General features: G+C 51.5%; 1 protein-coding gene across 1 annotated transcript; it reads right to left on the bottom strand.

Moving 5' to 3' along the window:
* Positions 1-1,424: 1,424 nt before the first annotated feature.
* On the bottom strand, positions 1,425-15,054 carry LOC104059142 (cholesterol 7-desaturase nvd). Its single transcript, XM_054084282.1, has 7 exons — positions 14,775-15,054; positions 9,423-9,611; positions 6,594-6,772; positions 5,000-5,125; positions 4,592-4,711; positions 3,469-3,645; positions 1,425-2,764 (listed from the first exon to the last, which is right to left on the bottom strand). Exons 1-7 carry the CDS (start codon positions 15,052-15,054, stop codon positions 2,603-2,605), a joined length of 1,233 nt encoding a protein of 410 aa, XP_053940257.1. The 3' UTR covers positions 1,425-2,602.
* Between the last annotated feature and the right edge of the window lie 250 nt (positions 15,055-15,304).

Genomic DNA, 15,304 nt, shown 5'->3' on the forward strand with positions numbered 1-15,304 from the left:
AACCGTCAGAACAGCTTTGCAGTAGATCTGATGTAACAGTGATGTCAGTGAACAGTGAGCTCAGACGCCCTCACATCCTGACCAGGTAGGAGTTAGGATTTGCCCAAGAATCTAAATATGAAAAGTGGATAATGTGTCACCAAAAGGCAAAGACAACTGGAGGGCAGTGTTCCTTGGTACACCAGTGTCTCCCAGCACTTCATTGTACTTTTTGCTAGACCTACTTGAAAGAATAAATAAGATTGCACATGGAAATGTAAGAGGCTTAAGCTAATCCTGCCTTATTTCCCGATTCTCTAATTTCTGCATCAACAGGACACAATTACTTCAGCCTTAGTAATAAAGGGCATGCTAGCTCGGAATTCAGGTTCTTCTCGTGGTATCCCAGGGTATCCTCTGATTTCAGGACTGGTGGATCTGGCAAAGCTAATTTAACTCGCTGTCTCTAATATGATCTTCAACAATTTTGCCTTCCTTGGAGAAGGTGATCTCGGGCTCCTGAGTTCGTGTGTGTGGGAGCACAGAGCGACAGCTCAGGTGTGTTGCACAGCCTCGGTACTCTGTGTGTCTGTGTGTACAGTGGTGAGTGGTGGTCATGTGTCCCCTGAACGTCTGGGTGAACAGCACATCTTGACCTATTCGGTGTCCTGTAATGTGTCTATCCTGGTAGATGCAATTCCTGCCTTCTGCTGCTTCTCCACTACCCATCACCATGAGGGCGGTTGCTCCCTAAGGAATGGGTGCTGGGAGATGAGGGGGATCCCACTGCCCCCAGGTGGGATGGACAGGGCAGGGCCAGAGGCCCAGTCTCAACCAAGAGTCCAGATCTGGGAAGCTGTTCTGCAGCTTGGGGTCAAGATCTGGTGAGGGTAGCCAGGGCCAGACTCAGCCCAGCAACCTCTGGACAGGCCCATGGTTGTGGGATAGGGTGGAGATTGAGTTGGGAAGTAGATTTGTGGTCAGAGTTTGGATCAGCCAGGCACGGGCATGCCTGCAGCTGAGCTGGAGACTCCCTACAGCATCGCCAGGACAGGAAATCTGAGGACACAAACTTAAAGGTCCAGAGCTGAGCAGAAATGGGGCTCCAGGGCCATGGGCAGGGGGTGGATGAACTTCCCAGGTGAGGCTGGTCAGGGCCACTAGGACATACTAGTTCTTTCAGGCGCCTGACAGGCTCAGGCAGTTGGGTTGGGTGACGCTTCTTGTCCAAGCTCCTGAAGTCCCTTGGGGGAGATTCTCTGTGGCTCCTGAAGCAGGACACCGTGGGCCAGCTGCAGAATTGTTTCTCTCATGCAAGAACACCCCACAAAACCGTGAAGAACAAGAAACCATGAACACAAGATCAGGTTTTTTGAAACTTTAATAGTGAAGTGTTGGCAGTGCAAGAGCCAGATGTGAACAGCAAAGTCACAGCTGCACATCTTTACCTACGATGCAGCTGGGGTGGGCAACGAGCTGTGTGCTGGCAGGGGGCTGCGATGGCACGTTCCTTCTCCAGGAGTTAACAGTGAATAGGAACCAAAAGCCTCAGCAAAGTGCACAGTTCACAAGGCACAGGCAAATGCACAACGTGTGTGAGAGTGGCAGCCACCCGCCTCCTGGAAAGCTCCTGGATTTGAGCATTTTGTTCTTGCTGGCTCTTGGCATGGTGTAACCACCAGAGTGCCGCTAATGGCACAGGGCAGGCTCTGCCTGTGGAGATGGCAGGTTTCTCTCGTTCTGCATTAAGGCAGAATTTAGCCCTCCAGAGGGCAGAGCATCTGGGCACAAAACACAGGAGAATTTAGACCAGTTTTCGTTGGATTTGCACAATAATCTCAATGAGTTACCTTCATTTGTGATCACAGTGACAGTATGGGATACCGGTGGCCTTGCCATGAGGAACAAATTTTTACAGCCAACCACATACCGAAAGTATTACTGAAATCTGGGGGCTACCAGAACAGCATCTTATTCACATCTTTGACCTCTAGTGTTGTCAGTCCAAGTGATTTAATCACCAGGATAGTCCCTTCGCTTCCCAACCAGGTGCTCCATGACGAATTGAGTCATCCAAGAACCCAGTAGGTTGAGGAAGCCCACGGGGACGGTAAGGGCAAGGTGGGCAGCTAAAAATCATGCTGCCTGCATGCTGCTGGAGAGAAGGAAGACAACTACGTCTGTGGGCTTTGCAATTGTGCTTCTGATGCCGTGCAGGCACTGGCAAGGCTCCCTGGAGACCTGAAGCTTCCCCTAGCCAAGTTGAAGGTGCAGAAGCAACAGCAGGACTGGCTGGGAAAGGACACTTTGGGTGATAGAAGGCCACATGAAAAGCTTTCCATATAACTACTCAGAACGATAGCAGCAGCAGCGAGAGAGAAAGGCACTTTAAAGGGAGTTCTGGCAATCGTAAGTCCATGCTTAGCTCACATATTGCAGCACAGGTAAAAGAGCAAGCAAGTTCCACCCTTTGGGCTTTGTTGCCTGGAACACAGAAGGTGAAAGAGGATCTCCAGGGCTCAGGCTCTGCTCCCTGTGACAAGATTTGGTGTATCGATCATGCCTGCCCAGCAGGAGCCACCAGAGAGTCTCCAGCCACCTTCTCCAGAGGGAAGCGAGGTCCTCACCAGTCCAGGCCGGCCTTCTGCACCAGGAGCCTCCTGCTCTTATCACTGTAGAACTGGGAGTACCAGCGCCGGTGCTTCAGGATGCCAGAATCCTCTTTGACCAGCAGTGGCTTGGACAGGTACTGCTTGTTATTCCAGATGGTTACATCGCGCTCAAACTGAGGGGAGAAGGAGAGCCTCATTCAGGTGGAGAAGTTGAACCAGCTGCTTTGTGCAAGTGACCTGCACATGAGATTTATTTTTCAGCTTTTCTCCCCAGTGGCGGGTATGGAACTGCTTATCCTGTGTGTAACTTGTAACGGCAGAGCTCTGCCCACAGTTAGGAGATGTTTAGCCAGTTGTAGGTCCCAAACAAGAAGCCATTTTTATCTTAGACTGCCTTTGCCACAGGGCATACTGAAAATGATGCGGATGTTGAATAGGTAAGATCAGCTTCACTTGGGATTTTTTATTTGTTGGGGAGCTCCAGCCTAAAGGGCTTTAGAAATTCAGCATTTGCATCTTAAACTCTGCTCAGATTCACATGCAGTGAGTGTTAAGATATTTAAGCTGAAAGAGGGGAGAGTGAGATGAGATCTCATGAAGAAATGTTTTGCTGTGAGGGTGGGGAGGCCCTGGCCCAGGTTGCCCCGAGCAGTGGTGGCTGCCCCATCCCTGGAGATGTTCAAAGTCAGGTTGGATGGGGCTTGGAGCAACCGGATCCAGTGGGAGATGTCCCTGCCCATGGCAGGTGGGGGTGGAATAGTATCTTGCCCATAAGTGCTTTGGTCCCACATTTATCTGAACCTATGTGGGCAACTGCTCTTCTTTCTCACACCTCCAAGCCTCTGATCTCCTGGGGCTCACCTTTGGCTGCCCTTACCTGGATGCACTCTGCTCTCAGGATGAACTTGGGGATTACGGCTGGCACGTTTTTCTGGTAGTAGATTTTGTGAACAACTTTCTGCAGGAGAGGCTCCAGCGGAGTCACTGTTTGCAGGATGATCCCTTGGCCCAGGAAAGCATGTTTAAAGATGAGGAAAACCAGCCCTGGCCCCACCTGCAGAGCAAGAGAGCACCCTCAGTGGACAGTCCCCAGTTGTCCAGCCCTGGTACAGCAACCCCAGTGGTACAGCAGCTCCCACAGCTTGAGGCCTGCTTGAGATGTCACCTAGGCTGTGCTCATTCTCCTGTTAGACTATCTTTTGTCAGATAATAGACACAAAGCCAAGGAGCAACACAGGGCCATGAGTCACAGACTCTTACCAACTGTCAATGCTCTCCAGGCCAGGAGAAATCCAGCAGAGCCATGCAGCCCAGGTTAGCCTGGCGTTGTTCGTCCTGGAGAAGAGAAGGCTGCAGGGAGACCTTAGAGCAGCTTTCAGTGCTGAAAGGGACTCCACGAAAGCTGGGGAGGGGCTCTTGGTCAGGGAGGGCAGGGAGAGGATGAGGGGGAGTGTTTTTCAGCTGAAAGAGGGAAGATTGAGATGAGATCTTAGGAAGAAATGTTTTACTGTGAGGGTGGGGAGGCCCTGGCCCAGGTTGCCCAGAGCAGTGGTGGCTGCCCCATCCCTGGAGGTGTTCAAGGCCAGGTTGGATGGGGCTTGGAGCAACCTGATCCAGTGGGAGGCGTCCCTGCCTGCGGCAGGGGTTGGAACTGGATGAGATTTGAGGTCCCTTCCAACCCAAATCATTCCATGATTCTATGGCTGAAAAGGCCCCCCCTCATTTCAAAGAGCTGTGACAGTGTGACATGAAGGTCCCTCAGGATTGTGACTAACGTGTGCTCAAGTACCAGATCTTTATTTTTTCCAATAGTTTGTGGCACAGTGGTCCTTGTGGACCCTCCCTTTCCCTGTGCTGCCCATACATCGAGCAACCCCAATGACAGTGTGTAGTTTTGGCCCATGTGCTGATGTACTTTGTAGAGTAGGATAGGCAAGGACTGACTGAGCCTTTTGAGTGATAAAACCCCACAGCTTGGGGGTCACCAGCGTGGGACATACCTGCCTGGCTGAAACCGTCAAATCCATCAAGGAGAAGTGCTTCCCGAAGATGGTTGCACTGTGTTGAATCAGCAGATGAGAGCAATGCTCGTTGGGCTCTGGCTCCGGCTGCCACTCTGCCTGGAAGGGTGGAGAAACACCAGCTCAGTCCGAGAGCCAGGGAGGTGGTAGTACAGGCTGAGAGGAGGTAGTAGTGAGATGGTGAGAAGAGCTGATTGTGAAGACCATCTAGAGAAGAGCAGAGATGAGGGATTGCAGCCTAAATCCTCAGAGACACAGCAGAGAGACTGAACCTGGAGTCAGGGGATGCATTTGAGGAGGTGAGGTAGGACTTATGCTTTGTGGTAGAAAGGAGACCTGGTTTGAAAGACTTTGATCTCATGGCCAAGAGGGGAATTAGGAACTTACCTTCCAGATGTGCTTCATAAAATCCCACAGCCTGGACCTTGTGTATCTCAGATCAGATCCCCCTAGAATAGCAGGCCCATGGAGAAAAGCCAGGTGAGCCGTATCAGCTGCGTTCTCGGGGATCTCCTGCCATTGGGGAACAAATTGCTGTTGGCGAGAGCAGACTTGGGTGTGAGCTGCCTGTCCCTCAGTGTCACTGCAATAGTGCCAGGGTGACAGCGCAGCCCAGGGCTCGTCATTCTGTGCACAGCGGAGATGCTTGCTGGTACACAATGTGGCGAGAGGCAACCAAGCAAGCAGAGGAAGGGGCCTCAGCACACGTTGCCCTGGGGCCAGTGCTTAACTAGGGTACAGGATTAATTTAAACATGAAGTTCAAAAAATTCCAAGTTGATTTTAAGCTCAAAGAGTCCATGCATGGTAACGCCTGCAGCCAAATAAACTGTGACTCCAAAGAACTCCATCCTTTGGCCCTGTAATAACTGTAAGGAACAAAGCAATTTGTGTTTGTGCTCCTGGACTAGATTTCACATATTTTTGACCCTTAAACCCCACCTGCCTGCCCACATTGTGCCACTCTTTGAGAAGTTTTGACGACTTCATTGCTCAATACAACCTGGCCTCAGTGCAGACCCGTGTACAGTGCCTTGCATCGAAAAGCAGATGTGAAATAAATTTTATTATCCCATTGATCTCCCAAATTCTCCCTGCATCTCACACCTACTCTGTGCACTCCCTGAAGTGCATCTCCTGTGTCTCATCCTCTTCATTTCTTCTACTAATCCTTCATCTGTTTCTAGCCCACTCACCCTAGTTGTGATTCTGTCAGCAGGCAGGCGCTGCCTTTCAAGAGAAGTGCGTTTTAGAGTAAGGATAATTTTTTTCACTGATTTTTTTACAAATAGAACTGTTCTGTTCAGTGGCAAGTATATAAAAACCTCCAAAGGTCCCAAATCCCAAGGGAATGCCCATTTCCCAAACAGCTGCTGCCTCCCATCACTCTCCTGAGAAGCCTCCACCCATGGCTGCCCCCAAGGACCACAGCCACGGTCCCTTCTGTTTAGTGCCACAAAACAGTTTTCCTTTCTGGACTTATTTCCACTGAGAGGTTATGGAGGTAACAGCCATTTCATTCTCTGTGGCACCATTCGTGATGGCAATTATGAAGATTAACAGCAAAACAGTCGCCCATTTCCATTTTGGTGATCGATGAGTTGAAAAGCCTCCTGACACGAACTGCTGCGATTCTTAGAGAATCTTTGTTTAAAATGGCTTCAGTTATAAGTCAAAGCAACTTAACAGATTCGCTTTAAGTACCCAGAACATCTGCTCTCTGCTCCAGCAGCCCACGATCCATGTTTGGGGAACATATGCCATACTCTCGGCATACGGCGCAGGGGTGTATTTGTAGGTCTGAGCTCTGTGGGCAGCAGTGATGATGCTGGGTACAGGCAGAGCTTCGTTAATTTGAGATGTCCCCAGATGGGTTAACTGGGAGGAGGCATCCCTGGATGAGTTAATTAGGAGGAGGTGTCCCTGAATTGGGCTATAGGAGAGGTCTCAGGTATAGCCATGCCCCATGGAGGGCTCTGTACCTGGATGTGCGCATTGACCAAGTGCTCTGTCTCCCCTTGAAAAACCCACTCTTTGGTGGTGATCTCCCGCTGCTCAGGCACTGCCCATGTTGGAGCAACCCCTTCACAGTGGTACCAGACGAGCAGCATCCCGTTCACCTCGCAAGACGGCCAGGTCCGGACCCTCGCAAAGTCTGGCACTGCGGAGGAAAGAAGGAGTTCAAGTTAAAAGTGGCATCTCCAAGGCTGGTGGTGCTGCTAAGAGTCCCCTCATCCTCACTGCAGCTCAGAGATTGCCTTTATGAGTAATATCCATATGGCACACACCTTCTGGTTGCACTTGTCAGCTTTCAGGCTGCTGAAGAAGGACAACAGCTTCTAAGTTCACAGAAGAGAGTTTGTTTAAATCGGTTTTATTTTGCTGGGGTGTTTTGCTTAACTCTAGGCAAGATGCATGGCTGGCTGCTCTGCAGCCTTCTGGCACTGCTCTTAAATCTGTTCTAATAAATGTCTGCTGTATCAATGGACCTTCCTCAAGTTTCAATGAGATACAAGGAGATGGTTTTAGTTATAGATGTACTGGCCCAGGTTGCCCAAAGAAGTGATGGCTGCCCCATCCCTGGAGGTGTTCAAGACTAGGTTGGATGGGACTTGGAACAACTGCATCCAGTGGGAGGTGTCCCTGCCCATGGCAGGGGGTGGAATCGAATGGGTTTTGAGGTCCCTTCCAACCCAAACCATTCTATGATTCTATGTGCAGACTGTAAAAGTCATCTCTGCCTCTCAAGTTCAAGTAATTCTCTGTTACAATACTCCAGTATCATGTGTTGCCTTAAGAATATACCTGCATTCTTTCCAGTGAAATGAATTTTCACTTCTATATTTACCCAGTTATCAGAAAATGTAGCTTCTACTGGACTGGAAAGCTTTTGTCCTCATTACTTTTTTTTTCCTAATTTGCAAACAAGCACAAAGGATAGCGCTTCCTTATTATTCAGCCTCGTACTGCTATGTAGGAGGTGAAAAGGGAGGAAAAATGATGTTTTTCTTTTAGTCAATGAGTATCAGAGGAGGCAGGAGGAGAACGTCACTGTGATTTCTGATTGAAAAAATATGGTGCTTTGGGTGGGCTGCAGCTCATTAAATCAAAAGGGCTTCATCTGCCCCCACATAGACATAGACTCATAGAATCATTTACATTGAAAAGATCATTGAGTCCAATCCTTAACTCAGCACTGCCAACCCTATCAGTAAACCATGTCCCTAAGCACCACATCCACATGGCTTTTAAATACCTCCAGGGATGGAGACTCCAACGCTACCCTGGGCAGCCTCTTCCAACGGATAGCCTTTTCTGCGATAACTCTTTCTTTATTTTACCTAATATCCTACATAAACCTCCTCTGGTGCAACTTGAGGCCATTTCCTGTCATCCTATTTCTTGTTTCTGTGAAGCAGAGCCCAGCACCCACCTCACCACAACCTCTTTTCTGGGAGGTGCAGAGAGTGATGAGGTCTCCCCTCAGCCTCCCCTTCTCCAGATTAAACTGCCCCAGGGCCCTCAGCTGCCCCCAGAACCCCTGGGCTCCAGACCCTTCCCCAGCTCCATCCAGTGCTAGGTCAGTCTCTGTGGCTCTGCATGGTTGATGGTCCTGAGGAGGGAGGACCTCCCAAGTGAGCTCTCCAAAATACCTCTCCATTAAAGCGATCCGCGTGAGCACAGATGGCTTTCAAATCTGATTAATTTCACCTGACCTATTGGGGCTGTATGGAAGCAGGGCAGCTGCCTGCAGTTTCCTTCTTTCAACAACTACAGGTAACAATGGCTCTGAATTCAGCTGTTTCAGATTAAATGGTGCATCTAGGCAAGTGTTTGTGTATATCCAGAGTATTCATTCTCATTTTGCTATGAAACACATCCTTGTTCATCTCTTGGAACAAAATTTTCATTTGAAATCAGCTCCTGATTGAGTACACGTGGAAAAACATGAAATATTAACATTTTCCCAAAACCAACACACACAAAAGGAACTGCAGTTCCATAATTTGTTCTATAAATGCAGATTATAAATTGTTTATCTTATCCCATACAGATGAAATGTATCTTTCACTTTGGGACAAGTGCTAATCATTACCTTCTCAATCAATTCCAATCAGAAGAAGCTGAACTTTGCAGGAAAACAACTAAGAAGCGCAAGCCAAAACAAAACTCACATTAAATCTGTTTGTGGGTTTCAGCTATAGTTAGAATTGGTGATTTAAACCAATTAGTGCAGCCAGATCAAGTAACTGTTACATGCGACCTTTAAATAAGACATTCTTCCTACACAGGCAATGCAAACCACATCTAAACAGTAGGTCTGTGCAAAGAGCTTTCCTGGAACTAAAAGTTCTCTTCAAGCCTTAAAAGGAGAAAAAATTCCATTGAGGGACTATTCTGTCATGCTAATGTGACAGATTTAAGCACTGACGTGGTATAAGAGATCACTATAGGGTACGGAATCCTTTCTGAAACCCTGTAGCTCCTTGGGATCCTTCTCTCCTGCTGAAATGGATGACTCAGTGTTAAAAACCTTTTATACCCTGCTCGCTGAATGCTGGCAGTGTAGGACTGTCAAACTCAAGAAGGGTGGTTATTTAAATAGATTAATGTCCCAGTTATCATCTAACACAGGAAATGGCACTGGGACGTGATGCCCCCACATGGACAACCAGGAGGAGAATGAGGCTGCTGCATGAAACTGGGGAGCAGGATGGAGGGGGTTTCCTTAAAGAAGTAGGTTTTGATGAGGACACAGAGGACACAACAGTTTCTGTGGATGAATTCTGTGGATTTGGGGGATCATTCACCTTTTTCAGCATATGGGATACGGGTGCATTTCCCATCTTCTCCTCGAAATTGCCAGCCATGAAATGGGCATTCGATGCAGTTGCCCACGACGCGCCCACCGGTGGCGAGGTTGGCCCCGAGGTGGGGGCAGTACGCGTCGACCACATAGGCTTGGCCATCCTCAGTGCGAAAGGCAGCGAGCTGTTCTCCTGCAGAAATACGAGGTTGGGAGGTTGTAAAAACAGCATCTCCACCTGAGGAGGGTCAGGCAAGACCCACGTTGGTCAACACTTCCCAACAGGCAGCACCGAGCAGCACCTTTAGCCAACTTTGCAAGCAGCTGCCTGTGCAAAGACATGCAGAAATATCCTGCTAAATACTAATACTGGAGGATTAATTTGTTTTCTGATGGAAGAGCACTAGCAGGACAGAAATAAGCTTGCTCTGGAGAAGTGATTTAACCACGAGATGGCACCAGGCAGCTGTGGGCAGGGGAGAGCAGGCTGCGGGCAGGAGGGGTTTGCTGACTGCAAGAAGGGCCTTGCAAAATTGGGAAGGCAGCTGCTGCAGCAAGTGCTCAGAGTGCGTGGCCACCGTCTTGCTCTGGGATTTAAATGACATCCCTGAGTGGTGAGCAGCTGTACCCAGCCTGTCACATCGCAGGCAGCAGGGAGATGGATCATCACATGCTGAAGGGCATTGCCTTGCTCTGGACAGTGGAAGAATAGTTTCTCCTGGCCATCTCAAACCTGACCCTCAGTGCTGCTTTTTGAGCTCTCAGAGGCTGCTTCAGCTGCAGAATAAAAGACACCTTCACAAAAATGTTTAAAGATTTAGGATGCTTCCCCTGCGGAGGGCAAGATACACAAAGAAGAGCAATAGCTGCATTTGAAGAGAACCTTGTTCCCATCCCTTTGCCCGAGAGGTGTCATGGAGAGCACACAGGCTCATACGTTTCAGGAATCTCTGGTAATGGCAGCTAGAAGAAGCCCTTCGTCTGTTTGCTCATGAACTCCAAGAGCCATCAATGCTGCTGCTTGGCAGCAAATCCCTTCCTCAGGCAGGGACAGCCGGGTGCAGCGAGCCAGAGCACTGACACCTCCTCTGCAAAAGGGAGTTTTCTATATAAGCGAAGGGAAGCTCCCGGCTCTCAGAATTCCTTTTCTCCATCACCAAACCTGATTCCTTGTACTCTCTGAAGCAAAGTGAGGTTTGCCCTGCTGCGCTCTGTCCCTGCTCAGCCCTGGGATTGCCAGCTTCCTTGCAACCCCAGAGTAGCACTGTGTTAGCTGAGCAAAGAACTACCAAAACAGAGCCAGCCCATACCTGGGCTGTAGCTGTAGGTCTGTTCATGGCACTGCTCCACCCAGCTGTGCACAGGAGCCACAGCTGGATGGTGTGCTACAGGATTATCTAAATAAATGCTTTTCCTGCAGGCACTGAATTGGTGCCAGGTGCTTTCCTGGCCAGGCGCAGAGCTGCTCTGAGGACGCTGCAGCACTGCAGCGCTGCCAGCACCCACAGCCCTGCCAGCGGCTCACAGAAGAGGGGCTGCTCATCTGTGACCTGGTCTGCAAGCAACACTAGTCCTGCTCCAGTGTCTCCTCAATTATGTCCTGGTTAGAAGGGAAGGCAGCTGGTTTGGGAGCTCAGAAGTGCTTCATAGAGATGTGGCCACCAAGTTAAAGGGCCCCCTCCTCCATTCTCTGCTTCAGGTTATGCAGATATCTATTCAGATTTCATCAGTGTGTGAAATCTGATCATTACAGTGATTGCTGAACTTAAAGCTCAGCTAGTGAGGTAAGACTGAACTCAACTTCAGGAGCCAGTTTTTGTCCTTGTTTTCATAGAATCATAGGATCACTAGGTTGGAAGGGACCCACTGGGTCATCGAGTCCAACCATTTTCGCAGAGAGCCACACTGATGGCAAGTGACACCCTATCAGCCATCCTACCCAAACCCATTTTCCTTCACTGAAGTTTTGCGATCTGGGCAAACCACAGGGTGTGCAGGAAATTCTGCAAACTTCTCCAGCCTTGTGCCGAGGAAGGATTAGTTCTGATATCTGGCAGAAAAGACCTGCTATATTCCAGTGCCTGGAGATCCCTCCTTACCCAGGACACCTGGTTGTGTGGTTCCTGCAGTCTTCCTGGAAGGCTGTCACACATCTGCTGGCAGCAAGCACAGCAGAGTGGAGGCACTCAAGGTACAGGTCCTTCCCTCCACCCTGAGTAACAGGGGTTCATTTTGAAGCATCACCATTTTCTTCTCTCTCTAACCTGATTCTCTACCTGACCTGAGGCTTATGGCAAAGAGAGGAAAGCAGGGGAAAGGGTTTCTGCCTGTTGTTGGAGGTGTTGCTGGCTCACCTGGAGCACCAGCAGTGAAGACACACAGAGGAGCAGCCTTGGAGGGGTCAGACCAGAGGACCTGGAGCACTGGGGATTCCCAGCCACACACCTCAAGGAGCAGCCCTACAGCCTGGTTCTTCACTCACCATAGCTTTAGGAGAGTTTTACTCCAAGAAGGTTCCACCTCTAGACCTTTCCTTCATACAGGCAGTCTAGAGCTCTTCTGCTTTGAAGATATGAACTTATGTCAATGGCCACACCCTTGTTGGGTTGTCCAAAAACCTCACCTGGGAGTCGTGAGCAAGTGCTGCTTTCGCCTCCAGCCCTTGTACTCTAGAGCCAGAGGAGGTGATCATTCTTTGCTCCAGCTTGTGCATCAAAGCTGATGTCTCTCCACTTGGGAGGACAGTATCCTGGCCTAAGAAATACTGAAACTCTCAGTTGCAGGTGAATATCTATAGAGCGTTAACAGCCACAGAGTGATGTTCTTCTATTAAATTAACCTATTTCTCTTATGGAAATCAAATGACAATTGTAGAAATAACAGCACGTGGGGCATAAAGAGCCCCAATACCTCTGTGCAGCTCTGGGCACTTGGCACAGATGTTGTGCACTGGGGCTTTCTGCACACGAGCCTTATCAGGGACTGCACAGCTCCCGTGCAGCAAGCACTGAGAGAGCAGTGTGGTGCCACACTGATCGGAGAAGCTCTAAGCCCACTTCCACAATCTCAGCAGAGAATGACACTTTCTTACATGCCGTGTTTTGGAAGGTGTTTCATCCCAAAGGATAAGTCCTGTGATTTTTATTCTTTCATCTTGTCTGGCTCGCTGCCTCTGGAGCTGGGCTGCATTTCCAGGCTCTGCTCAGAGATTCCAAAATAAATTAGACATCCACAAACCTGGAGGCTGCAGGTTGTTTAATTGTCTTATTTACTGATCTTCCTGGCACCAGTATGCTACTGTCACTCTGCCATTAGAAGTGATTTTACCTGCACATTTCAGCCAAACCCAGAGGAGAGGGTGTCAGGAACCAGGCTTTGGGCAGACAACCAGGGGAGTCATAACAGATAAGCTGGCAGGGGCTCTCCGAGACTTATATATTAAATTACACAGATTCCATTACACAAAAACAACCCAATCAAATGACTTCACAGGAGAGGGAGGTTCTTGAAAACACAACCCCCACACATGCTTTCATCACTGAATATGAGGGATTTCAGTGCAGAAGCATCCCTTCTGATGGGGAAGGTGCAAATCCAAAAGCATCTTCAAGGCAAAAGGACCCTAGACAAGCACAGCACCTCACTGGTTGTGGCTGTGAGGTCCCATCCTCATCTCCCCAGGACACAGGGAGCTGCAGGCAAGAGTGCCTGAGAGAAGAGTCCAGGCAGCAAGATGCTCTGGTGTCCCATCCAGGAGCCCAGAAAGGGTGCCTTGCACACACTCAAGAAGCCCGTGCCATAAAGTCCACAGTGACCCAGCAGAAGTCCTCCATGCCCATGCAAAAGCCCAGACTGTGGCACCCTTGATGCCCCTGTGTGGGTGCTGGCTGGGGTGCCCTTAAAGAGATGCCTGGGTAGAGCTGTCCCAGTGCCACAGCAGAGTCCCAGGTAGGGATGCTTGGCACACTAGCAAGGAGCCTGGGCAGTGACGCCCCAGTGCCCCAACACAGGTGCCGGTTTGGACACCCCAGTGTCTGAGCAGAACACCCAAGCTGGTGTGCACCAGTGTACTGGTAAGGATGTTTGTGTGAGGATGTCCCCGTGTCCCAGCAGGAATGCCTGAGCAGGGGTGCCCTATTTCCCTGGCAGGGATGCCATCCAGGACCCTCTGGTGCTGTGGTGGGAATGTCTGGGCAGGGATGTCCTGATGGCATGGCAGGGATGCTGGCTGGGATATGCCAGTGTTCCAAGCTGATCTGGATGCTGTGCTGCCTGGGCAGAGGTGCCTGGGCAGAGATGCCCCAGTGCCCTGACAGCGTGCCCAGGCAGGGATGTCCAGTTCCTCAGAGGGAATGTTTGGGCAGGGATGTCCTGATGACCCAGTAGGGATGCCCAGGCCAGGGTGGCCGGTTCTGCAGCAGGGATACCCAGGCAGGGATGTCCAATTTCCCAGAAGGAATGTTTGGGCAGGAATGTCTGACTCTTCAGCAGGGATACATGGGCAGGGATGTCCTATTCCCCAGTGGGGATGCCCAGGCAGGGATTTCCTGGTGACCCAGCAGGGATGCCCGAGCAGGGATGTCAGGATGCCAGGGCAGGGATGTCCATTTCACCAGCAGGGATGCCTGGAAAGTTTTGTTGGGATGCCTGGACAGGCATGCCTAGTTCCCCAGCAGGGATGCCTGGACACGGATGTCAGGATGCCTGAGCAGGGATGCCCAGGGAGGGATGTCCAGTTCCCCAGCAAAGATGCCTGGGCGGGTTGTTGGAATGCCTGGATAGGGATATCAGGATGCCCGGGCAGGGATGTCAGGATGCCCGGCTCCCCAGCAGGGATGCCCGGACAGGGATGTTGGGATGCCTGGACAGGGATGCCCAGTTCCCCAGCAGATATGCCCAGACAGGGATGTCAGGGTGCCTAGACTGGGATGTCGGGATGCCCAGACTGGGATGTCCAGTTCCCCAGCAGGGATGCCTGAGTGGGATGTCAGGATGCTCAGTCAGGGATGTCGGGATGCCTGGACAGGGATGTCCAGTTCCCCAGGTGAGGATGTCGGGATACCCGGTCAGGGATGTCGGGATGCCCGTACAGGGATGCCCGGTTCCCCAGCAGGGATGCCCGGACAGGGATGCCTGGGCGGGGGTGTCAGAATGCCCGGAGAGGGATGCCCAGTTCTCCAGCAGGAATGGCCGGACAGAGATATCGGGATGCCCGGACAGGGAAAACGTGATGCCGGGCTGCCCGGGCAGGGCTGCCCGGTCCCCCCGCAGAGCTGCCGGTTGGGGTCTGCCCTGCCCACCGCCCAGCGTCCCCATCCCCGTGCCCGGGGCGGAGTTTGCCCGCGGGGGCACTCACCGAGCAGGGAGAGGCTGCGGACAGCGCGGCGGGGCAGCAGCTCGGAGTCGAGCAGGCGGTACCAGCCGTTGGGGAAGGGCGGCGGGGGCGCTCCGGGGCGCCGGGATCTGCGGGCGAGCCGAGCTGCCTCCCCGCGGCTCAGCCCGGGGGAACACACGTAGCCCACCTGCCCGGGGCCCCGCCAGCAGCCCCAAAGCAGTAGGACGAGGAGGAAGAGGAGGAGAGGGGGTAAGAAGAGCAGCGCCTCCTGCCCCGCCGCTCCGCACCACCCGCTCCCCATAGCGCTCCCGGTGCCGCCGCCGCCGCCGCCGCTCCTTATAGCGCGGGCAGCTCCGCCCACGGGCTGGAGGGGCACCGGGAGAAAAGGGACCCCTGGGCACCCCCCCTACTGCCCCCGGCTGCGGCAGAGCCCCCTGATCCCCCCGGAGCAGAGCAGCACCAGCTGGATTCGGGAGGGGGGTAGGAGGGGGTAGGGAAAGGGGGCAAATTCATCGTCGTGGAATGGGTTGGGTTGGAAGAGACCTCAAAGC

Source organism: Cuculus canorus, chromosome 19 (assembly GCF_017976375.1).
Source record: "Cuculus canorus isolate bCucCan1 chromosome 19, bCucCan1.pri, whole genome shotgun sequence".
Classification (NCBI taxonomy): Eukaryota; Metazoa; Chordata; class Aves; order Cuculiformes; family Cuculidae; genus Cuculus; species Cuculus canorus.

Coding starts and splice junctions, on each gene's coding strand:
- LOC104059142 (XM_054084282.1), bottom strand. CDS start 15,054: ATGGGGAGCGGGTGGTGCGGAGCGGCGGGGCAGGAGGCGCTGCTCTTC. Junction 6,773..9,422: donor TATCCCATATGCTGAAAAAG/GTGAATGATCCC, acceptor TTTCCTCCGCAG/TGCCAGACTTTGCGAGGGTC. Junction 4,712..4,999: donor TTATGAAGCACATCTGGAAG/GTAAGTTCCTAA, acceptor CCACCCTTCCAG/GCAGAGTGGCAGCCGGAGCC.